Raw genomic sequence first — 20,676 nt, 5'->3', positions numbered from 1 at the left:
CATGCTTCCTTTCAAAGGAAGCTACCAGAAGATTGCTTTACTGAAATGCAGTAAAACAGGAGTCCAACACAAGAGGTAAAGAGAATTGTGAGGATGCAGAGAAGTCCAGGAATGGCAGCTGTGTACAGGCAAAACAGCCAGCAGTACAGTCCACAGCAAAAGAAAGAAAGGCTTCAAGGGGAAAAAATGGAATTGATGGAAGCCTTATAGTGTGTCTGTGTGAGGAACAAAATGTGTATTGAGAAACAGATTATATGGGAAGAATTAGTGATAGGTACAATATATAAAAGGCATAGTCATCTGGGGGGGAAGGCAAAGCAATGATTAATACCAGGAAAAACAAAAAGTCAAAGGAAACAAAGTCATGTGACACACAGGTTAGCAGTGTACATTTACTCAGTCAAAATAATTCAATACCAAGTACTATATCCACTGAATCGAAAAGTGTGATTTCAGCAATTTAAGAGGGTAAAAGGAGGCGAATGAGGAGGAAAATTAAAAAGACTTCTGCTTTGTTAAAAGTTTAACACTATTTGGGGCTGGGGTCGTGGCTCAGTGGTAGAGCACTTGCCTAGCATGTGTGAGGCACTGGGTTCGATTCTCAGCACCACATATTAATGAATAAAATAAAAATCCATCAACAACTAAAAAAATAATAAAAACGTTTTACACTATTTGGTTATGCACATGTTACTTTGATTAAAAAATTAAAAGTAAAGAGAAAGAAATGAAAATATACAAGGTCTGTACAGCAGCTAGCAAGAATATTCATTTGCCTGCAGTCAAAAGTTTGGCCAGGATATGGACAAAGACTAAAAGGTAGGTGGAACTTAGATTATGAAGGACTTTAAATATCATGCTGAGGACATTTGAAATGCATCTGAGGAAAGTTAAAGAGGTTTCTGAGCAGAAAAGTTATTGGAAAGATACTTTAAGCTAATTTGGCCACTATGTACAGAATGGAGTGAGCAGACCCCACACCAGTTACTGTAAAATTCCCTATGTGATCAGACTCATATCTACCGTTCTAGCCTGGTACAACTGTCCTTCCAGTCACAATGGCTGCCTTGTTCTTCACACGTGGCAATCTTATTCCTTTTTTGAGCCTTTACGCTTAACTGTGCTCTCTGAAATATTCTTCCCCCAGATCTCATAGCTGCTCTCTCATTATTAACTCAGATGGAAGAGGTCTTCTCTGGTCACCCAGAATCCTCTTTCTCCTGTCACTATCCCATCACTTCGTTTTATCTTCTTCTTAGCATTTGTAAGAAGTTAAATAAGTTAATAAGCCTGTGAGCTTCCAGTGGCGTGAAGGTCCTAAGGGCAGACTTGTCTGTCTTGCTACTGCCTTCACGTGCAGCATACCTTGCAGTGTAATGGGCACTCGATATTTATTTAATGAATTAAAAACCAAGGGATGAGGGCATCTGTTGGGAACCGACCTTGCATCTAGGCATTGAGGTTAGAAGGATAAACCAGAAATTGATCCTGTCCTGTCCTCGAGGAGCTCAGTTAAGTAAACCTCAATGACAGCAGCTGTGCTTCTAGCAGATCCTAAAGGGCTTGTTGAGGCCACTCTCCTCCAGATATCCACAGTCTGATCTTCAGATTCACCCTCCTCCCCCAGACCGTCTCTGGGGACCAAAGCGACTCCTGCATTCCACCCCTCCAGGGATACAGGAAAGCCACTAATCCCCTTTGGGTCTAGAATAAGGACCTTGAAAGGTCCGGGAACAGAGTCATCCAGCAAAGACCTCCCCTTCCATCTGTGAGGGCCTGGGACCCGAGCGCCAGAGGCAAGCGCCGCCGCCCGAAGGGTGGGCGGGGAGTCCGCAGGCCCGGCCCAGGCCCGGCCATCAGCAGCGAGGCCAGCGCGGCTCCGCGGCGGCCAGAGGCGGGGCCGCGCCGGGGCGGGGCCCGGGCCGGGGGAGGGGAGCGGGCCCGGCCGCAGCCCAGAGCCGGGAGGGCCACGGCCACCGGAAGAATCGCTGTGGCCAGCCGAGCCGGGAGAGTGGGGAGCGGAAGCAGCGGCGGCAGGCGGCGCTGGGACCCGGGAGAGGCCGGAGAACAAGGGAGCTGGCGCCGCGGCCGGCCGCCGAGCGGGGCTGAGCCGCTGGGCCGCGCCGAGCGCCGCCGCCGCCCGAGAGGCCCGGCCCGGCCGCCCTAGCAGGCCGCGCGCGGGCCACCCGGCCCGAGGCCGGAGCCATGGGCGAGACCAAGATCATCTACCACCTGGACGGGCAGGAGACGCCGTACCTGGTGAAGCTGCCCCTGCCCGCCGAGCGCGTCACCTTGGCGGACTTTAAGGGCGTTCTGCAGCGACCCAGCTACAAGTTCTTCTTCAAGTCTATGGACGATGATTTCGGGTGAGGACGGCCCCGGCCTGGCCTCCGGGGAGCCCCCGCGCTCAGCTTCCAGGGGCCGACGCGGCCAGTTTGGACTTCCCTGGCTATGTTGACTTCTATCCCCACTCGCTGCAAAGAGGCGACTCGATCCATTGGAGCTCCTCTCTGCTTTTGGGGGGTTGGAGTTCCAGTCCTTTAGAGACTCTTAATTCTCCTCTCGGGTGTGGGGAGCGTCGTCCGAGGCCCCCAAAGCAATTTAGTTCCTGCCAGTCAAGCCCCCTCACCTCCCTAGAGGCCAGTGGCCCACATAGACAGACACACCCCCCCTCCACCCAGTTCCAGAGTCTTCAACCCTCCTCCTTCCAGGGAGCCTCCTTTTTAACATAGTTTTGGGGTATTTGGCCCCGGCTTGCCTTCCCTATCTTTTCAGCTCCACAACCCAGAGCCATATTTGGAGTATCCCGCATCCAAGGGCTATGCTGTGGGAACTGGGGAAAAGGGGAGTTGATGGTGCTCCGCCAGGCTGGAAGCTAGGGCCTGCAGACCTTATGTTTATTTACCGCCCATGTGGGCTGACGGGGATGATGTGGGCTGAGCAGAGTGCCTGCCCCTGAGAAAGAGACCTCACTAATCCAGGTGGTGATCTTTCCCAATTTTTCCTCCAGATGGTGGCTCAGGGAGAGACATTGGAAAGGGCCTTAGAGCCTGGGTGGGAACGCCAGGAAGAGCCTCTTGGCACTCTCCATGTACCCCTCGCTGGTGGGGGTCTTCCCCTCTGCCCAGCTACAGGGCTTTGGACAGGCAGAGTTTGGAAGCAGCCACTGCCCCTTTAAGAGGGGTTGGAATGTTGCAGCCGGAAGGTTCTGTAGCAGCTGGCCTGGGCGGGGGAGCCTGGCTGATCCCCCCCCCCTCCAACTCCCAGGGGACTGGGGGAGGGGGAGGCCCCCACACTAGCCTGCCCTGCACTAACTGGGCGCTGGGCCTGGAGGCCACTGGGAAGGCCTCCTTGGTCCTCCAGGCCTGAAGGCTGCCTCTCCAGCCCTAGCCTGAGGCCCGCATTGCTCTTTGCAGCTGAGGCCTCAGAGCTGAGTCAGGGGAGATATTCTTCTCCCCAGTGTTCTTCAGCCTGGCTCTTCTCCCCAGACCCAAGCCCTCCTGGCATCAGGGAGTAAAGCTCCTTCTGTCTGCTGCCTGGCATGTTTGTTGTCCCCTTCTCTCCTGGAACTCAGAATTGGATGAACCCATGAATCGTGTGTGTGAAAGTGCTTTGTACAGTGGGGAGTATACTAGGTAGTTTCTTTCTATTCTTGGTTCTGTTGTTCTTCCTATCCTGGAGTGGGGGCTCCTAGTGTGGTGATGATTGTCTGGTTTCAGTCTGAGGCAGACATGCCTGATTGGAAGACTGTAAAGAGAATCAGTCTGGAAGCTTTGGAGATCAGGAGGTGGGTACTTCAGCTTGGCAGGCAGGAAAAAATAGGGTCCGAAAGGACTGATGCTGCCTTGGGGTATAGGATGGGAGAAAGTCATTCAGAGCCCTCTATGCTGGGACCAAATGCCTTGAAGAAAATTGAAATAGGTCTGTATCAACATCCCCCATCTTGTCCCTGCCTTCTAAGCAGACCATTCTGTGCTGCCTCCCACTCTCCCATGGCTTCTGTTAAGCCAGACCTAGCTGCAGTTATTAGAGGGCACTCATTACATCCTCTTACGGTTTATTTAATATTGTTCTTCAAATTTACTGTTAACCCTCTCTTTTTTTTCTAAGCTTGACCCACTAATAATACAAAATCAACCACAGATCTCATTTTCTGTTTATATTTCTTTCTAAATTTTGTTATAAGTAAACATTGATCTAAGCAATATTTATCATGTACCCCCTGAAGTTATCTTGCATACATCAATGGTACTTGAAGGATATTAGAGTTGACTGTTTTAACCTTAAAGGATATTAGAGTTGACTGTTTTAACAGGATTGAGAATAATGCTAAAAATAAAGTGGAGAAACTGGGCATTGTGGTGCATGCCTCTAATCCCAGCAACTGGGGAGGCTGAGGCAGGAGGATTGCAAGTTGGAGGCCAGCCTGAGTTAACAAGACCCTATCTCAAAATAAAAAAGAAAATGAACTGGACATGTAGCTCAGTGGTAGAAAAATAGGACATTGATGGATTAAACGATTTTAGCCCCAGAAGGGTAAATGAGTAGGAGACCTGGTAGGGCTATCTGGTCACAGAAAACTAGCCAAGGAGTGTATATACAGTGTGTTTATTTTACAAACTTTTAAAAATGGTGCTTACACTGTGCCAGACACTGATCTAAATGCTTTGCAAATCTTTACTCACAGAATCTTCATGATAGCCCTATGAAATAGTGGTACAAACCCCTATGAAATAGGTGGTACAAGTGAGGAAATTAGAGCACAGAATGCTTAAGTAACTTGCCCAAGGTCACACAGCTAGTAAGTGACAGAGCTTGGCTGACATCAGTAATCTGGCTCCAAAGTCTAAAACCTTAGTCAAACAGGGTGTTTTTTTTTTTTTGTTTGTTTGTTTTTTTTTGTAGGTATGATTGTTATCACCATTTTACAGATGCTTCTTTTCTGGGAGATGGTGGATTTGGCAAACTGGGGAGGTGGATAGGGCTACCACTTATTGAGCCCACACTAGGGACCTCTGCTGACAGGAGGGAAAGAGCATTAGAAGAGAAAGACTGCTGTCCTACCAACAGTCTCTCCACTCCAGGCTTACCCTCTGAGGTTAGGATGTGAGATCTGAGGACCACTCCAAGACCCATCTGACCGCCACAAGTGTTTGTCAAACCCAGGGTAGGCCCAGCCCTCTTATGTGGAGTAATGGAAGAAGGATAAATATTTTTAGCACTAAGGAGATGGTAGATAAAGAATGGGGTCCCCGCTGCTAATCTGACCTTGAGCTGTGGGAGGGGGTACCATAGTAAGTTAGGAAACTGTGTTGCTTCCTCTCCATATCACCACTGCTCTGTCTCAGGACCTTCTGCCTGGGACACTCTTCCCCTGTCTTCTCTAGGTTCAAATCCCTCATCCTTACATCTCCACCCAGTTCCTAGCCCGTTTCTGACACCTAAGTAAAACTCAGCAGATGTCTATCCAGTAGACACACCTGTTGCTTTGAGGCTCTAACTTCTCCCCTCTTGCAATATGCTTACCAAATCTACCCACTGGATTGTAACCTCTCAGAGTCTAAGGCAGGCTCCAGGCCTGGTGCTTCATACAGTCCTGTAGTATCACGGGACCTAAAGCCCACTGGGCTCTTGATAAAGCTTGAGTGTGCGTGTGATACTAGGATGGAACCCAGGGGTGCTGTACCACTGAACAACATTCCCACCCCTTTTTAATTTTTTTTATTTTGAGACAGGGACTTGCTAAGTTGCCAATCATGGGCCTGCACTTGTGATTCTCCTGCCTCAGCCTTCTGAGTAGCTGGGGTTACAGGCATGCACCACTGCATCTGGCTCAGCAAAAGCTTTTTATTTGGATGAACGATGAATGATGAGAAGATTTGTTTGGTCCCTGCTTTTAGAAACTTACACCTAGTTAGAAAGAGAGTGTGAATCTCACCAAAAGTTGGTAGAGTTCGTAACTGTTTTATTATATGCCTGACCATGCATTTAAGAATCCCACTTACTAGGACAAGTCAAAGCCTTGGAAAAGTTAGGATGGGAGGGCTAATAATGGGAGGGAATTTGAATGTATATTTATCTGACTCCATGGGGGGATGGGAGACAGGTGTTAAAGAATGAGACTGTGGGGCGCGGGTACATGAGTGCTATGGAACCCTGAGCCATTCAGCTCTATGGTAGAAGAGTACAGGCTGTCTGAGGTCCCTCAAGGCTGCTGAGGATCAGCTGATCATTGTGAGTCAGCAGAGCCTTGGCGACCTGTCGGTGACCCCCAGAAAGAGAGGAAACATCTGTAGTGTGGAGCAGCGTGGTGGGGCCTGCTAGGGGAGGTCGGGGAGACTCAGCAGCAGTTTCCCACACAGGGAGACCCTCTCCAAAGTAGGACATACAGTCCATGCACATGCACCCCCTTTTCCTTTCAGCTTTGGCTCTCATTTGAGTCTGCTTGGGGTATCCTCTGGCCAGATTGGTTACCTCTCTGTCACTTCTTTCCAGCCTATTTTGTCTCTAGGCTCTCTGCCATCACGAACCCGAGCAAGATGATTTGGGCTGTTCTTTTAGGGTCGCTGTGGGGTTGGAAATGGTGGGGAGCCAGAGCTGGATGGGAGGGAAGAGGGCAGGCTTGGCCTGGGAATTTGGCTTTGAGTCCAAGAATGTGAGCATCGTAAGGAGCCAAGCACATTCCTGACTCTAGGCAGAAGCTGCTCTAAGAATGAGGGAGGAGTGGTCTTCCCAACCTCCTCCCTCGCTGTCATCCGTCTCTGCTCAAATGTACCATGTGTTTGATAGTCTTGACAGTCCTCAAACTTTTCCATTCTCTTCCCTGCCCCAAACCTAGCCAGTGTTTGACTTCTTACCTCACCACGTTCCTCAAACCAAACTACAAGCCATGACCACATCCCATACCATGCATGCCCCATATCAGTATCCTCTCACCACCTACCTCCTCATAAACCCATGCTACCTTTATCATTGCACAGGAAAGAATGTATAAATGTATCATTGCACAGGAAAGAGTACAGTGGGAAGAGTGTAGGTTTAGTATCAAATGAGCCTGTGATTAAATTAAATGTTCTAGCTCTAACATCCATGAGCTTCATGACCCTGGATAAGATACTGAATGTCTGTCAGTTTCCTTATTCATGAAATATGGATCATATTGTCTACATATGAGACTGATGTGAAGATTATATGTTCTAAATATAGAGATAGAAGCTGGTATAATAGGTAAGAATAGAGACTTTAGAGTCAGACTGACCAGGGTTCAAATGTGAGCTCTTAGTGTACTAGTAGAGTAAGTTTAGGTGAATTACTGAACATATTGAACCTGGTTTCCCATCTGCCCCAACCTCATAGCATCGCAGTATTAGATGAAATGATATAAGTAAAGCACCTAGCAAAATGCTCAGCCTATTATGCTTGCTTAATAAATGAGAGCAGTTGTTACTATTAGTTATCTTGATGGTATATAGAAGATGTTTAGTAAACACCTTCTCCCCTTATTTCTTAATTTCCTAATCTCCTTGTCCATACCTCCCAGAACAATGTCAGGATTCCAAGTTGTAAAGGGAAGATCAGTAATAATTGTATCTTTTTTTGTTTGTTTGTTTGTTTAATTTAATTTAATATTTTTTATTTGGTTGTAGTGGTCACAATACCTTTACTTTATTTATGTATATTTTTTAATGTGTTGATGGGGATCCAAGCCAGTGCCTCATGCATATTTGGCATCACACATATTTAGCAAGCGCACTACCACTGTGCGCACTACCACCTGAGGTGCTGGGGATTGAACCCAGGGCCTTGTGCATGCAAGGCAAGCACTCTACCAACTGAGCCATATCCCCAGCCCCCAATTATGTCATTTTTTAAAAAATATTTTTTAGTTGAAGATGGACACAATACCTATATTTATTTATTTTTATGTGGTGCTGAGGAGTGAACCCAGGGCCTCACACATACTAGGCGAGCGCTCTACCACTGAGCCACAACACCAGCACAATAATTGTGTCCTTTTTCCCAATTTGGGACTCTGAGGAAAAGAGAAAGTCTAGCCCAGGGAAGCCATATTGGGGTTGGGTAAAGCACTTTGGGGGTTATAGGAAATGGTATGACCTCTAATGACTTAGAGGATGCCCCAGAAAGATAGCTGGCCCAACAGAGCTGGTGTCTTCTGGTGGTGCTAAAGAGATGTCCCTGGGTCACCTCCCTTATTCCCATTTGAACAGTCTTGTGCTGGTAGCTTAAATCACGGTTTAGGATGGAGTACAACTGGGATTGCGAGGACCTTCCATGTACATGCCAGAAAGTTCTCTCTGACATCCCTCTTTCCCTGCAGAGTTGTGAAGGAGGAGATCTCAGATGACAATGCTAAGCTACCCTGCTTCAATGGCCGGGTGGTGTCCTGGGTAAGGAGGCCTCCGTTTCTATCCGCCTGCATGCCTGTGCTGGGTTGAGGGAGGGAAGGCATCACTGAGATCGTAGCTGGGAGTTTTATGCTTCAGTATCTGAATTTTCCTTTAGTTTTCTAACTGAACTATTTCTCACCCCAGCTTTCTCAACTTTAATGAAAAGTGGGAGTGGTGGGAAGGGATGAAGGGAAGAGACAGAAACACATGTGGAGATAAAAATATCTCCTATGCCAGTAAGATACCTGCTGTTACCTGGCGACCGCTGCCTGGGACCACCGACCCTTTTCTCCATCCCCCACTCCACTTGAGCAACCCATGCCTCCAAGAGCCCCCTCAAATTGGTTCTGGGGCCACTCCTCACCTCAGCTGCCCTTGCACAGTCCTGTCTCTTCTCCCTGCTTCATTCTCCCAGGCCTTCATGCCCTGCCAGAAGCCAACTCCCCATCCCCATCTCCCTGGTGCCCCCTGTCATATAGATCTCACTCAATGTCTCCCCATCAGCTGGTGTCAGCTGAGGGCTCACACCCAGAGCCAGCCCCCTTCTGTGCTGATAACCCATCAGAGCTGCCACCACCTATGGAGCGCACGGGAGGAATCGGGGACTCCCGACCCCCATCCTTCCAGTGAGTACGAGCCGAGAGTGGGGAGGGCCCATGGGAGAGGACTGCATCAGCTCAGCCCAGGGCTGGGGGAGGGAACCCCCAGCCTGCCCCCTCCTCTACCAAGTCCTCTCTTCCCTGCAGCCCTCATGCTGGTGGGGGCAGCCAGGAGAACCTGGACAATGACACAGAGACAGACTCCTTGGTATCTGCCCAGCGGGAGCGGCCACGTCGGAGGGATGGCCCAGAGCATGGTGTGTCTTCCCAAATAGGATTGCCTTCCCCACCCCTACTCCTTTTCCACATCTTTCCAGTCCCACCTCTCTGCCCTGTTTCCTGAGCTCTGGCTATGCCTGGCCCCAGATTAGCCTCTGGCCTGCGCCTCTCCCCTCTTTTCCCCTGAACTAAGCATAGTGTGAACGCAGCTGCCTCCATCTCCTGCAGCAACCCGGCTAAATGGAACTGCAAAGGGGGAGCGGCGGCGAGAGCCTGGTGGTTATGATAGCTCGTCCACCCTTATGAGCAGTGAGCTGGAGACCACCAGCTTCTTTGATTCAGATGAGGAGGATTCTACCAGCAGGTGGGGCTTTAGTTTCATGGGTACTGTGGGGCAGGTGACCCCAAGGAGCCCTAAACCCTGAGGATACTGGCTCCTGGGAGGGATGTGGGCTTTGTGTTGGGCACCTGGGCCCTGCAGTGCCTCTTGTAGAGCAGGGCTGGGCCAGCCTGGTGGGGAACGACTGTGGGCCCCACAGGTTCAGCAGCTCCACAGAACAGAGCAGTGCCTCACGCCTGATGAGAAGACACAAGCGGCGGCGGCGGAAGCAGAAGGTCTCACGGATTGAGCGGGTATGGGGCCTGGGATGCTCAGGATGGGTGGGGGCAGATTGTGAGCCCTTTCCAGGCAGGCTCAGCTTGTTCTTCCTCAGAACTCTTCCCTTTGGTTCAGCATCTAGAACCATAGAGGGTGAGGGGAGTAGTGCTGAGGAGGAACCAGGTAGGAACAATGAGTTCCTGCCACCCCCACCTGCAGCTCAGGGCCTCTGTCTCTTCCAGTCCTCATCCTTCAGCAGCATCACAGACTCTACCATGTCTCTCAACATCATCACAGTTACTCTCAACATGGGTGAGTCTGGGAAAACAATACTCTTGAGCACCTACTGTATGCCAGACACTGGGCAGGTATGAGGGGTTCTGGGAGACACAAGATTTGAACTTTACCCTCAAAGAGTTCTCTTGAATAAACATTAGCTGAAACTTACACAGATCACTTCAGTACTTCATGGTCAGAGCTATGACAGATATAAGCACAGAGAGCTGTGGAAGTAGAAATGGCACCAGGGAAGCCTTCTTGGAGCAAGTGGTTTCTGGGTTTCCTGCCCCTTGCCATCTTTAGTCATTGCATCCTTGCTCTCTAGTTTCTGCCCTAGGTATTCTTTGGTTTTTCCCCCTGCTTTTGGTTGTGGTCTTGGGAAATGAACCCTGATGTATGCCAGGCAAGTGCTCTACCACTGAGCTATATTGAATTGCTGAGGCTGAATTGCTGAGGCTGGTCTTGAACTTGAGATTCTCCTGCCTCAGCCTTCCAAGTAGCTAGGGATTACAGCTGTGTACCACCACACCTGGTTCCAATAGACTGTATAAAGGAGATAGCTGGATGTAGTGAAAAGAACCCAATTTGAGAACTTAGAAATCTGAGTTTGAATTCTGCCAATTATTGGCTTAGAAAAGTCACTTAAATTCACTAAACTTCACTTGCGTGATCTGTAAAATGAGACAAAGAGTCTCTGCACCACAGCCAGCAAAGATTGAATGAAATCATGGGTAAGTGCACTATATATACAGTGCCTGATTTGGGCTTAGTACATGTCAGTTTTTGTCCCTTTCCACCCTGTTCTAATAAGGTGTTGGTAATTTGGATAGGACTCTTGCCCTTCTCAAGCTGTTAAATTACTTCCTGTAGAGAAGTATAACTTCTTGGGCATCTCCATTGTGGGCCAAAGCAATGAGCGTGGTGACGGAGGCATCTACATTGGCTCTATCATGAAAGGTGGGGCTGTGGCTGCTGATGGACGCATCGAACCAGGAGATATGCTGTTACAGGTATCATTGCCCACCCTGGGTGGTGGTGGTGTGGATAGAAGGTTGGGAGGAGTCCCTGCCCTCTGGAGGAAGACTTCCTGACCCGCAAACTCAGCTCCCCTGCCCCTCTCCCCTGCATAGTCTATTACCCAACTCCTGGTCCTCTTTCTTAGGTAAATGAGATCAACTTTGAGAACATGAGTAATGACGATGCAGTTCGGGTACTACGGGAAATTGTGCACAAACCAGGGTATGAATGGAATAGAGCACTGGGGAGGATGGGGTAGACATTTCTGGTTATCATGCAAGAGGCTTTGTCTGGCCTCCACACATTCTACCCTCAATCTTTGTTTTCAGGCCCATTACCCTGACTGTAGCCAAGTGCTGGGACCCAAGTCCACGTGGTTGCTTCACATTACCCAGGAGTGAGTAGATGTAGGGGGAACTCATTCTTAAAGCTGATATCTGTGAGCCCTTTCCCTCATTTCTGCTGTGTTTCCCTGAACCCCCACACCTGCCTGTTGGGCCCAGAAGTGGTCAGGGTGAGCAGCCTGTGACTCCTCATCCTCCCTGCAGGTGAGCCCATCCGGCCCATTGACCCTGCGGCCTGGGTCTCTCACACTGCAGCCATGACGGGCACCTTCCCTGCCTATGGCATGAGCCCCTCCCTGAGCACAATCACCTCCACCAGCTCCTCCATCACCAGCTCCATCCCTGACACAGAGCGTGAGTGTCTAACCCTGTTCTCTGGGCAGCAGACAGAGCCAAGTGGGAGGACTGATGAGGGGCAACGTAAGCACCCGCAAGGACCAGAGAGGGGACGCCACTCATTCCAGTTACCTCACACTGTGATTTCTCCCAGTGGGCACTTTATGGATCTTCACTAAATATTGTTTGCTTCTGAACCTGCATTGAACCCAGGGAGCCTCAGTTTCCTCTTGTAAAATGGGACTATTAATATATACTTTACCAGGTTCCTATGGGCTCAATAAGAAGCTATAAGTGAAGCACCATTGGTATGTGGCATAAAGTAAGCATTATGGCTTACTAAATGGGTGCCATTTTTATTATTATACATGTAGGCATTGTGCTAAGTACCTTCATTTATGTAACTGAACTCAAATATCCTTGTAAATAGATATTAAAATCCCCATTTTTATGGAAGAGAAAACTGAGTGCCCAAGAAATCAGTAATTTGTCCAGCATTGATCTGTAATTATTGTTTGGTATAGCCGGAATGCAAATTCTTATTTACCTAACTCCAAAGCCGCTTTCTGTCTCACCATTCTGCCTCCCACCCCCAGGCCTAGACGACTTCCATCTGTCCATCCACAGTGACATGGCCGCCATCGTAAAAGCCATGGCCTCCCCTGAATCAGGGTTGGAGGTCCGAGATCGCATGTGGCTCAAGATTACCATTCCTAACGCTTTTATCGGTGAGAAAGCCCCATGGAGGGATGAAGGATTGGGTAGGGAATGATCAGACAGGGCAGGCCAGGGGTGGGGGACTCAGTAACTCCTTTGGGCCACTCCTTTGAGCTGGAACCAGCCCCAGCCTCATAGCTTCTATGAGGCCAGCTGAACCCAAATCAGATGGGCCTCCCAATCAACTGGCAGCCTTATCCTCAGGCTCAGATGTGGTAGACTGGCTATACCACAATGTCGAAGGCTTCACTGACCGGAGGGAGGCCCGAAAGTATGCCAGCAACCTGCTGAAAGCTGGCTTCATCCGCCACACTGTCAACAAGATCACCTTCTCTGAGCAGTGCTACTACATCTTCGGAGACCTCTGCGGCAGTACGTGTTTCACTGACCTTCTTGCCCTGCCTCCTGGTTGGGAATGGGGAGTGCCCAGGGATATGGCAGCAGACTCCAGGGAACATAGATGGGGCTCAGCAGAGATGGGGCCTGATTCAAGGCCTGAGAATTCTGTGGTGGAAACAGTCCTATCTAATCTCTTCACCTGCCCCACATCTCTTCTTGGGCCTGGCATGCTCTAAGTGCCTGTTCTGTGCCTGACAGTGTTGGTAGTTTCTAAAAGTATTATCTCACTCTCTTGCTGGATCCTCATAATTCCCCCAGAAGCAGGGAGGATTACTATCCATGTTCTCAGATGAGGAAACAGATTTCTCAGTGTGAAATAGTCTGCCCCAGGTCTCACAACTAGTAGCATAAGTGTTAAGCCTCAGATCCAGTTTCTTCTCACTACCTGGGCTGCCCTAGGTGTGTGGTACTTCAGAAACATTTTCTCAGTGATGCTAAACAGAGTACCTGCCCTTGGTCTCTGAACCAAGGAGGATCTGGAACTGACTAGGGTAGGATCTGCCTCAGACCCCTGAAGGCAGGCTGTGCTATAGGATGAAGCTGGAGAAGCTGTCAAGACCAGGTGGCAGAGGATTCTGTAAGCCATACCAAGGAGTTTTGACTTGATCCTGAGAGGGCACAAAAACAGTGAAAGTTCTTAAGTAGTAGAGGTCTACAAGGAACCTCCTTTCTCTTTAGCCTGTGGATAATCCTTAGGGTAAGGAGTTCTTAGAACAGGATAGCACTGCTCAGGGCTGAGAGCTGAGGTCCACCCCCAGCAGCCACCTCTGCCCAATAGTGCCAATAGGTATCTAAAGCTAACTCTTAAAATGCTTCAAGTTAGGGCTGTAGTTGTAGCTCAGTGGTAGAACACTTGACTAGTATGTGTGAGGCACTGGGTTTGATCCTCAGCACCACATAAAAATAAGTAAAAATACTGTGTCCATCTACAGCTTAAAAAAAAATGCTTCAGGTTAGGTTCTAGTCACTAGAATGTTAGAATGACTGATCCTTCAGAACATAGTCTGTGGGAGGAGAGTAGGATCCCTAGCCCTTAGCAATTCAAGTATGGCCCCAGGGAGTAGTGATAGATGCATAAGATTTTGGAATTTGGCAGTTCTATGTTCAAATCCTAGCTTCATCCTTACTGTGTGAGGTAAGAGTAAGTGATCTAGCCTCTTAGTGTATCTGTAAGATTCTATAAGATGGAGATCTCATAGGAATTTTTTTTTTTTTTTTTTTTTTTTTTTTTTTGAGAATAAGATGTATGCTCTTAGTGTAGTGTATGGCTCATGGTAAATATTCTATAAAAGTGGTCCGTGTTTATATATTTAATTGATTCCAAAATGCACTCTTTTTTCATATTTCAATATCTGAAATTGGAGTACATCTTGTAATCAATAGCTTCTTAGATTCATTGAAATGTGGTTATTATTTTCATCATTAGCAGAACTAATCCCTGACCTTCAACCTCCAGGGACACCTAAAGCTTCCAAGGCAGCTATGGCCTTTGCTCAAAACATTGTTTCTTCCCTAGACCTACCCGGATCTGCCACCCAGGGCCCCAGGCCACCCAAGGCCCAACTCAGGGTGATGCTGATAGAAGAGCCTTTTCCTTCTCATTTGGCCAAAGCTGAGAGTGTAGCAGTGTGGGGGCCTCAGTTTCTCCCCAAGAGCACACAGTTACTTCCCAGGACAATAGCATGCAGGATAAAGTCATCACCAGCTCTTTGGAAGTGAGCAAAGAAAGATTACTGCTTCCCTCTACCCTGCCTCATACTGCTGCTGTCCATTTGACGGATTGATAGCTTGGCTGGCAGGTTCTACAGGCCACCTCAGAGCCCCTCTTCCTGATTTTTCCTTGCAGGGCTGGGCTGACTCACCTGAGGGCTTGGAGGAAGAGCTCATTTGTATGAGCCACATACAAATGTAATTGCCCTAGAGGGCAATTACAGTTCTCTCAGAGCTGTAGAACTTGTAGAGGTGGTGTGTGAACAAGGGGTATCCCATTATGCTCACTTTAAGGTAGTTCTAGCATTGACACAGGCAGCCTTGCTCTTAAGGAACACACAGTTTCTCCCAGGAAGCCAGAGTCATGAAATAAGTGATGATAGAATGAGTTGGTGCCAGGCCAGAGGTACCCATGTTGTTCTGTCTGGCCCTTCCCACCTTATGTCCAGCCACCCCAGTAGTACCAGGAAAATGTGATAAAGGCAAGGGTCTTCTATAAGGGGCCTCTAAAAGGCCCCATGTTCTGGGCTTCATATATATATGGACAGGGTAAAATTTCACTACCATTTCCCCAAACTGTCCCCTGTTTCTAACTAATGACTTCATCTGGAGAAGTAAAGAGAAAGCAAGCAACTCTTAGTTTCTGTTCTGCCTATAGTTTAGGTTGACCTCAGGCTGCTCTTTTAACTTCTCTGGATTGACTTTCCTTTTCTGGAAAAGTGAAGAACTCCTGTATGGGTCGTGGCAGTCTTTGAGGGAGATGGAGTGCTGTGTGGTATGCTTAATGAAGCATAGGTGTGCAGTACCTACAGAATGTCTTTCACATTCCCTGACCTAGGACCCTCTAAGTGAACAAAAGAGAAAAAGGCTGAATAGCAGTCTTATCCCTTCTTTCAGTCCACTGACAAGGAAGGAGAGAGCACTACAAATTTTGAAGGGTCCTCCCAGGTTCTGGGAGTTGGATATTGGGATTGACCCAGAATCTTAAATGATGACTTGGGTTTCCTGAGGAGGGTCTCCGGGGCTGTAGAGGTAGTGGCCAGGAGTTGTGCAGAAAGGGTGAGCTCTCTGGCTTGTGCCATACCTACTCTCATTCTGACCAGAAACTACCAGTGTTGCCTACCACCTGACCTAGGCCAGGAACCCCTCTCCTGATCAAGGAGTCCAGGGGACAGGGAATAGACTCGGCTTACCCAGCCTTTCCTCCACAGACATGGCCAACCTGTCCCTCCACGACCACGACGGTTCCAGCGGTGCCTCTGACCAAGATACGCTGGCCCCTTTGCCACACCCGGGGGCTGCCCCTTGGCCTATGGCTTTCCCTTACCAGTACCCACCACCCCCACACCCCTACAACCCCCACCCAGGCTTCCCGGAGCTAGGCTACAGCTATGGTGGGGGCAGCGCCAGCAGTCAACACAGTGAAGGTAATTACGGCGGAGGGAACCATGGAGGGAGCTACAGGTGAGTCCAGGGTGTCAGCTCTGAGTGCTCCCCACCCCGGCCCTGCTTATCCTCCACAGGCAGTCGGAGCAGTGGCTCAAACCGTAGTGGCAGCGATCGTCGGAAGGAGAAGGACCCAAAGGCTGGAGATTCCAAGTCCGGCGGCAGCGGCAGTGAGTCGGACCACACGACACGCAGCAGCCTGCGGGGGCCACGAGAGCGGGCACCCAGTGAGCGCTCAGGGCCCGCGGCCAGTGAGCATAGCCACCGCAGCCACCATTCACTGGCCAGCAGCCTGCGCAGCCACCACACGCACCCAAGCTATGGCCCTCCAGGAGTGCCCCCTCTCTACGGCCCCCCAATGCTGATGATGCCCCCGCCGCCTGCAGCCATGGGGCCCCCAGGAGCCCCTCCTGGCCGCGACCTGGCCTCTGTGCCCCCAGAACTGACCGCCAGCAGACAGTCCTTCCGCATGGCCATGGGAAACCCCAGTGAGTTCTTTGTGGATGTGATGTGAGCAGGACCTCTCCCCCACTGCCATCCCACCCCGCACCCGGTCCCTCTCTCCAACTGTCCGTCCGTCTTTTTTACTTCGTCTGGTACCTGAAAGGGAAATAAATGCAACTAAATCCAGGCACGCTAGCTAACTGCTCGCTCGGCGCAGCCAGGGCAGGGTGTATCTACCAGTCAGCTCTGCATTCCCTAACCCGGCTCTGGCCTAGCTTGTTCCCTCTGCTCACTAACCTTAGGGGGACTTCCCAGGATCCTTCATGTCCCCGAGTCCTCACTTGCTGGTGCTTACTTCCCTCTGCCCCATCCTCACACACTTTAGGAGCTGACCCCAGTGGTGTCCTTGGGGGGGGGTACCCCTTTCTCCCTTTGCTCCCCCTTCATTCATTCAGCTACACCATCCTGGTGTTAAGTCCACCCTCTCAAGCATGTGTGCAAATCTCTTGATTTTGCCCCATAGTACTGACACCAAAAAAGTCACTTCATCTGCCCTACCTAACTCTCCCCTGCCTGCTGCCTCAGTCCTGCACCTGAGCTATAGTCACCCTTCAGTAGCTATTCATGCTGTTTACCCCTGCCTGTACCCATTCCTAATCAGAAGCCAGAAGGCCCCCTCAGGTGCCCAAGCAGCTAGTGGCTTCCAGAGAGCATCTCTGCTGGATCCCTTGCTCCTATGCCTGACCCATGTGCTGGTTCCATCAGACCCTAACCCTACTAACTGGCAGGCTCATCTCACCTCCCGGCTGAAACATTTCTTTTCTTTCTTTTTTCCTCCCCCAATTTTCCCTTGGCCTGGAGCAGCCAAGAATTTCGGGCTGTTTGACTTTCTGTGAACCCCCCAGCAAGGGGAGGCCCAGCCTCCGAGGAGACCAGGAACCCTGCTTCAGGAGCCCCTCGGGGCTTCCCAAGGATGTCCAGCCCCTACACCCACACTTCAGTATTGCTAGGCTTCTGGGAAGGGCCACAGCCTTACCCATGCACAAGGACTCTGTTCTCTTTTCCATAGAATATTCTTCCCCTCTATATCTCTCCCCTACCCACCCTCTCTCTGTCTCTCTCTCTCTCTCTCACACACACACACACACACACACACACATATACAAATACACACAGGTGCCTATGCAAGTTCACTTAAGCCTCAGGGCTGGACCCTGCCCAGAGGGCTGGACCCTCTCTCCAAGTCCTTTCCTAGATAGTGGGGCTGGTCCCCTGACTTTCCTCTCCCCTTCCTCATAGCCCTCAAGCCACATATCCCCAACATTTTCCTACCTGGATAAGCCTATAAGCTGAATCTCAGGCTGGGCTCAATAGAGAACTCTCCAGGTAACTGACAGGCCATCTCACACATACCCCAACACACACACACACACACACACACACACATACATACATACCCACTTCCAGTTTGCACACACCGTGACACTCCAGAACAAGGACAGGAACCCATAGGTCAGTTGGGAGTTGGGCAAGAGGGCTTCCAGGACTTTCAAACAGAGTTCCAGTTTTTTTTTTTTTTTTTTTTTTTTTTTAACCTTATTCTCCACTTTAAACAAATCACAACTTTCTCTTCTAGCCTCTGCTTTAAATTCTCCTGACTTGCCCAGGCTCCCATATTTTTAGGGACAGGGTGTCAAGAGTAATATGAAATCCTTAGCCCAGGTTTTAGGGCAAACCAAAGTAGGGGCATTTTGACATTCTTTCATACAACAAATACTTCTGGGGTTTTAGTGAACAAAGTGCTGTGTTGGACACGTGACTCAATCTTCCTTGCCTTCTGGAAGCTTCGAGTTTACTCCCAACCAGGCTGTGGCTTCTTCTAGCCACCACTACAGGGCCATCTCCTGTACTCCTCTAACTCTGCCTCGTCTTGCTTTGTTGAGAACACCTCCACTATACTATACCTTCAGTGTCAATTCTTACATTGTTCCTTCTTTGGTCCACTTCTCTTTCTTCTGTATTTTTTCCCAAAATGGTGTCATCAATCCTGATGTCCTCAATTGCTGCTGATATGCTGGTGATTCCCAAATATGTAACCCCAAATTCCCTCAATCTTCAGATCTGTATTTTTATTAACCACTGAACATCACCACGGACATGTCTATATGGACTCAAGTCATGTCCCCAACCAAGTGTGTTCCTTCTGAATTCCTGTCCTGGTGACCATCACAACTACACAGGCACACCAGTCAGAAACATTTACAGGCTTAAATTCTTTCTTGTATCTTACCAGTCAGCATATCACATCTTTTTCACTCCAACAATCTTTCTGAATTTGGCCCTTTCGTTCCCCTTTACCTCTAATTTACCAGAGCCTGGGATTTGGAGTCATATTGTTCTGGGTTTGAATTCCAGCTCTATTTCCTTTTGGTTGCGTAATAGGAGAGTTATTTAACCTCTCTGAGCCTCAGTTCTCTCGTATGTAAAATGATGATAGTAATACCTACCTCACAGGGTTGTTGTGAGGATTTAAATTAGATATTGTACGAAAAGTGCCTAGCACAGTGCCTGGCACATGATAGAGTAGGTGCTCAATAAATGGTAACCATTATTATTATTATCATGATCATTATTATTTACTCAAAATTGGCAGGTATTTACAGTATGTTTGGAAGATAAAATTCTGGCAGAGGTAGAAGTGTAGAAGTGAAGCCTTGAATGCTGCTGGTTAAAGGATTAGAAATGCCTGCTTTCTGTCACTTAATGGAATCAGGATGTGACCACAGTTTGAGAGAGGCCAGATCTTCATTCCACTAAATCCTGACCTCTGGCAGAAGGCTGCTAGGGACAGTAAGGTTCACAATCAGTTTTGCCCCTTTTTCCTTTTTGCCCTTCCTTCCTGCCATGACAGTTTCAAGCCTGCCTAGAGAAGGCAGCAGGCTGTCTCTGTCTACCAAAACAGAAGAGCTATCTCTGGTCCTCAATTCCAAGATGACAAAAAAAAAAAAAGAATAATGGTCATGCCAAAAAGGGTTGCAGCCATGTATGGCCTATTTGCTGCAGGAACTGTGCCCAGTGTGTGCTCAGGACAAGGCCATTAAGTTCATCATTCAAAACATCCTAGAAGCCCCCAGCCATCAGGGATATTTCCAAAGGGAGTGTTTTTTTCACCACTTCTGTGCTTCCCAAGCTGTATTACTGAGTTATGACATTTATAGCAAAGTGGTCAGAAATCCATCTTATAACATCCAGAAGCACACAACACCCCCACCCTGATTTAGAACTGCCCCCGCCCACTACCACTAAAGCCCATGAAAGAAGCTGGGTCCTTAAAAGTGAAGAAAAGCTATCATGGGGGGGTGGGGTGGGAATTATAATTCAGATAGGGGAGAGAGAGAAAGGCAAACAGATTTTCTTCAGATCCAGGCATGTATTTCAGATTCCATGGTTGACTGTCTTCTCTCAGGTCAGATGTGAAGATTAATTCTGTTCATCAGGGAATTTTGAATCCCATGTCCAACTAAGTACAAGTTACCTGCGATTTTTTTAAGCCCCAGTTGCCTGGGGCTGAGGTTATGGCTCAGCGGTAGAGCGTTCGCCTTGCATGTGCAAGGCCCTGGGTTCCATCCTCAGCACCACATAAAAATAAAGAAAAATAAATGTATTGTGTCCAACTAAAATATATATATATATATATATATATATATATATATATATATATATATATATATATATACATACATATATGAGTTGCCTGCCACTAGAAGGTACACACACAGGCATAGCTGAGGAGGGCACTGACACATTAAAGTTTTCGCTAGTTTCTTCCAAAATTTGCCTCCTCTCTCCCGTTCCCCTTCTTTGAGTTTTGATCCCCAGGAAAAGGCTCTATAACTGGAACAAGTAAGAGAAAAGTATGGGAGAATCACAGGTGGTATTAAAAAGCAGTAAATTCAGCACTGACACTTCTGTCGAGTTTTGTGTTTGTGTGTAAAGTGAAGACAGTCCTTGGACTCTGGAAACAGAAAGGACCCTACAGCAATTCGAAATTAACAGACAAGCTTCAAAAAACGGCACTAATCCTCTGAGGCTCTCCGGAAATATCAAAATAGGAACAGTAGAAACTGCAAAGACTACACTTCCCGGGATGCTCAGTAAGA

The 20,676-nt window shown here is 48.7% G+C and overlaps 1 protein-coding gene across 1 annotated transcript; it reads left to right on the top strand.

The window, feature by feature from the left end:
* Window positions 1–1,962: 1,962 nt before the first annotated feature.
* On the top strand, window positions 1,963–19,136 carry Dvl3 (dishevelled segment polarity protein 3). Its single transcript, XM_058585100.1, has 16 exons — window positions 1,963–2,366; window positions 8,339–8,408; window positions 8,913–9,034; window positions 9,155–9,264; window positions 9,455–9,590; window positions 9,766–9,859; window positions 10,067–10,136; window positions 10,974–11,113; window positions 11,266–11,342; window positions 11,450–11,517; window positions 11,669–11,818; window positions 12,397–12,528; window positions 12,722–12,889; window positions 15,838–16,053; window positions 16,150–16,560; window positions 17,381–19,136. Exons 1-16 carry the CDS (start codon window positions 2,206–2,208, stop codon window positions 17,410–17,412), a joined length of 2,157 nt encoding a protein of 718 aa, XP_058441083.1. The 5' UTR covers window positions 1,963–2,205; the 3' UTR covers window positions 17,413–19,136.
* The last annotated feature ends 1,540 nt before the right edge of the window (window positions 19,137–20,676 follow it).

The sequence above is a fragment of the Marmota monax genome, unplaced genomic scaffold, assembly GCF_021218885.2.
Source record: "Marmota monax isolate L192 unplaced genomic scaffold, Marmota_monax_Labrador192_F-V1.1 WCK01_AAM20220418_F8-fsc00100, whole genome shotgun sequence".
In the NCBI taxonomy this organism is placed as follows: Eukaryota; Metazoa; Chordata; class Mammalia; order Rodentia; family Sciuridae; genus Marmota; species Marmota monax.
The sequence above is the reverse complement of the archived record's forward strand: the minus strand, read 5'-3'. Positions and strand labels throughout refer to the sequence as shown.

Coding starts and splice junctions, on each gene's coding strand:
- Dvl3 (XM_058585100.1), top strand. CDS start 2,206: ATGGGCGAGACCAAGATCATCTACCACCTGGACGGGCAGGAGACGCCG. Junction 2,367..8,338: donor TCTATGGACGATGATTTCGG/GTGAGGACGGCC, acceptor CTTTCCCTGCAG/AGTTGTGAAGGAGGAGATCT. Junction 16,561..17,380: donor CATGGCCATGGGAAACCCCA/GTGAGTTCTTTG, acceptor GGCCTGGAGCAG/CCAAGAATTTCGGGCTGTTT.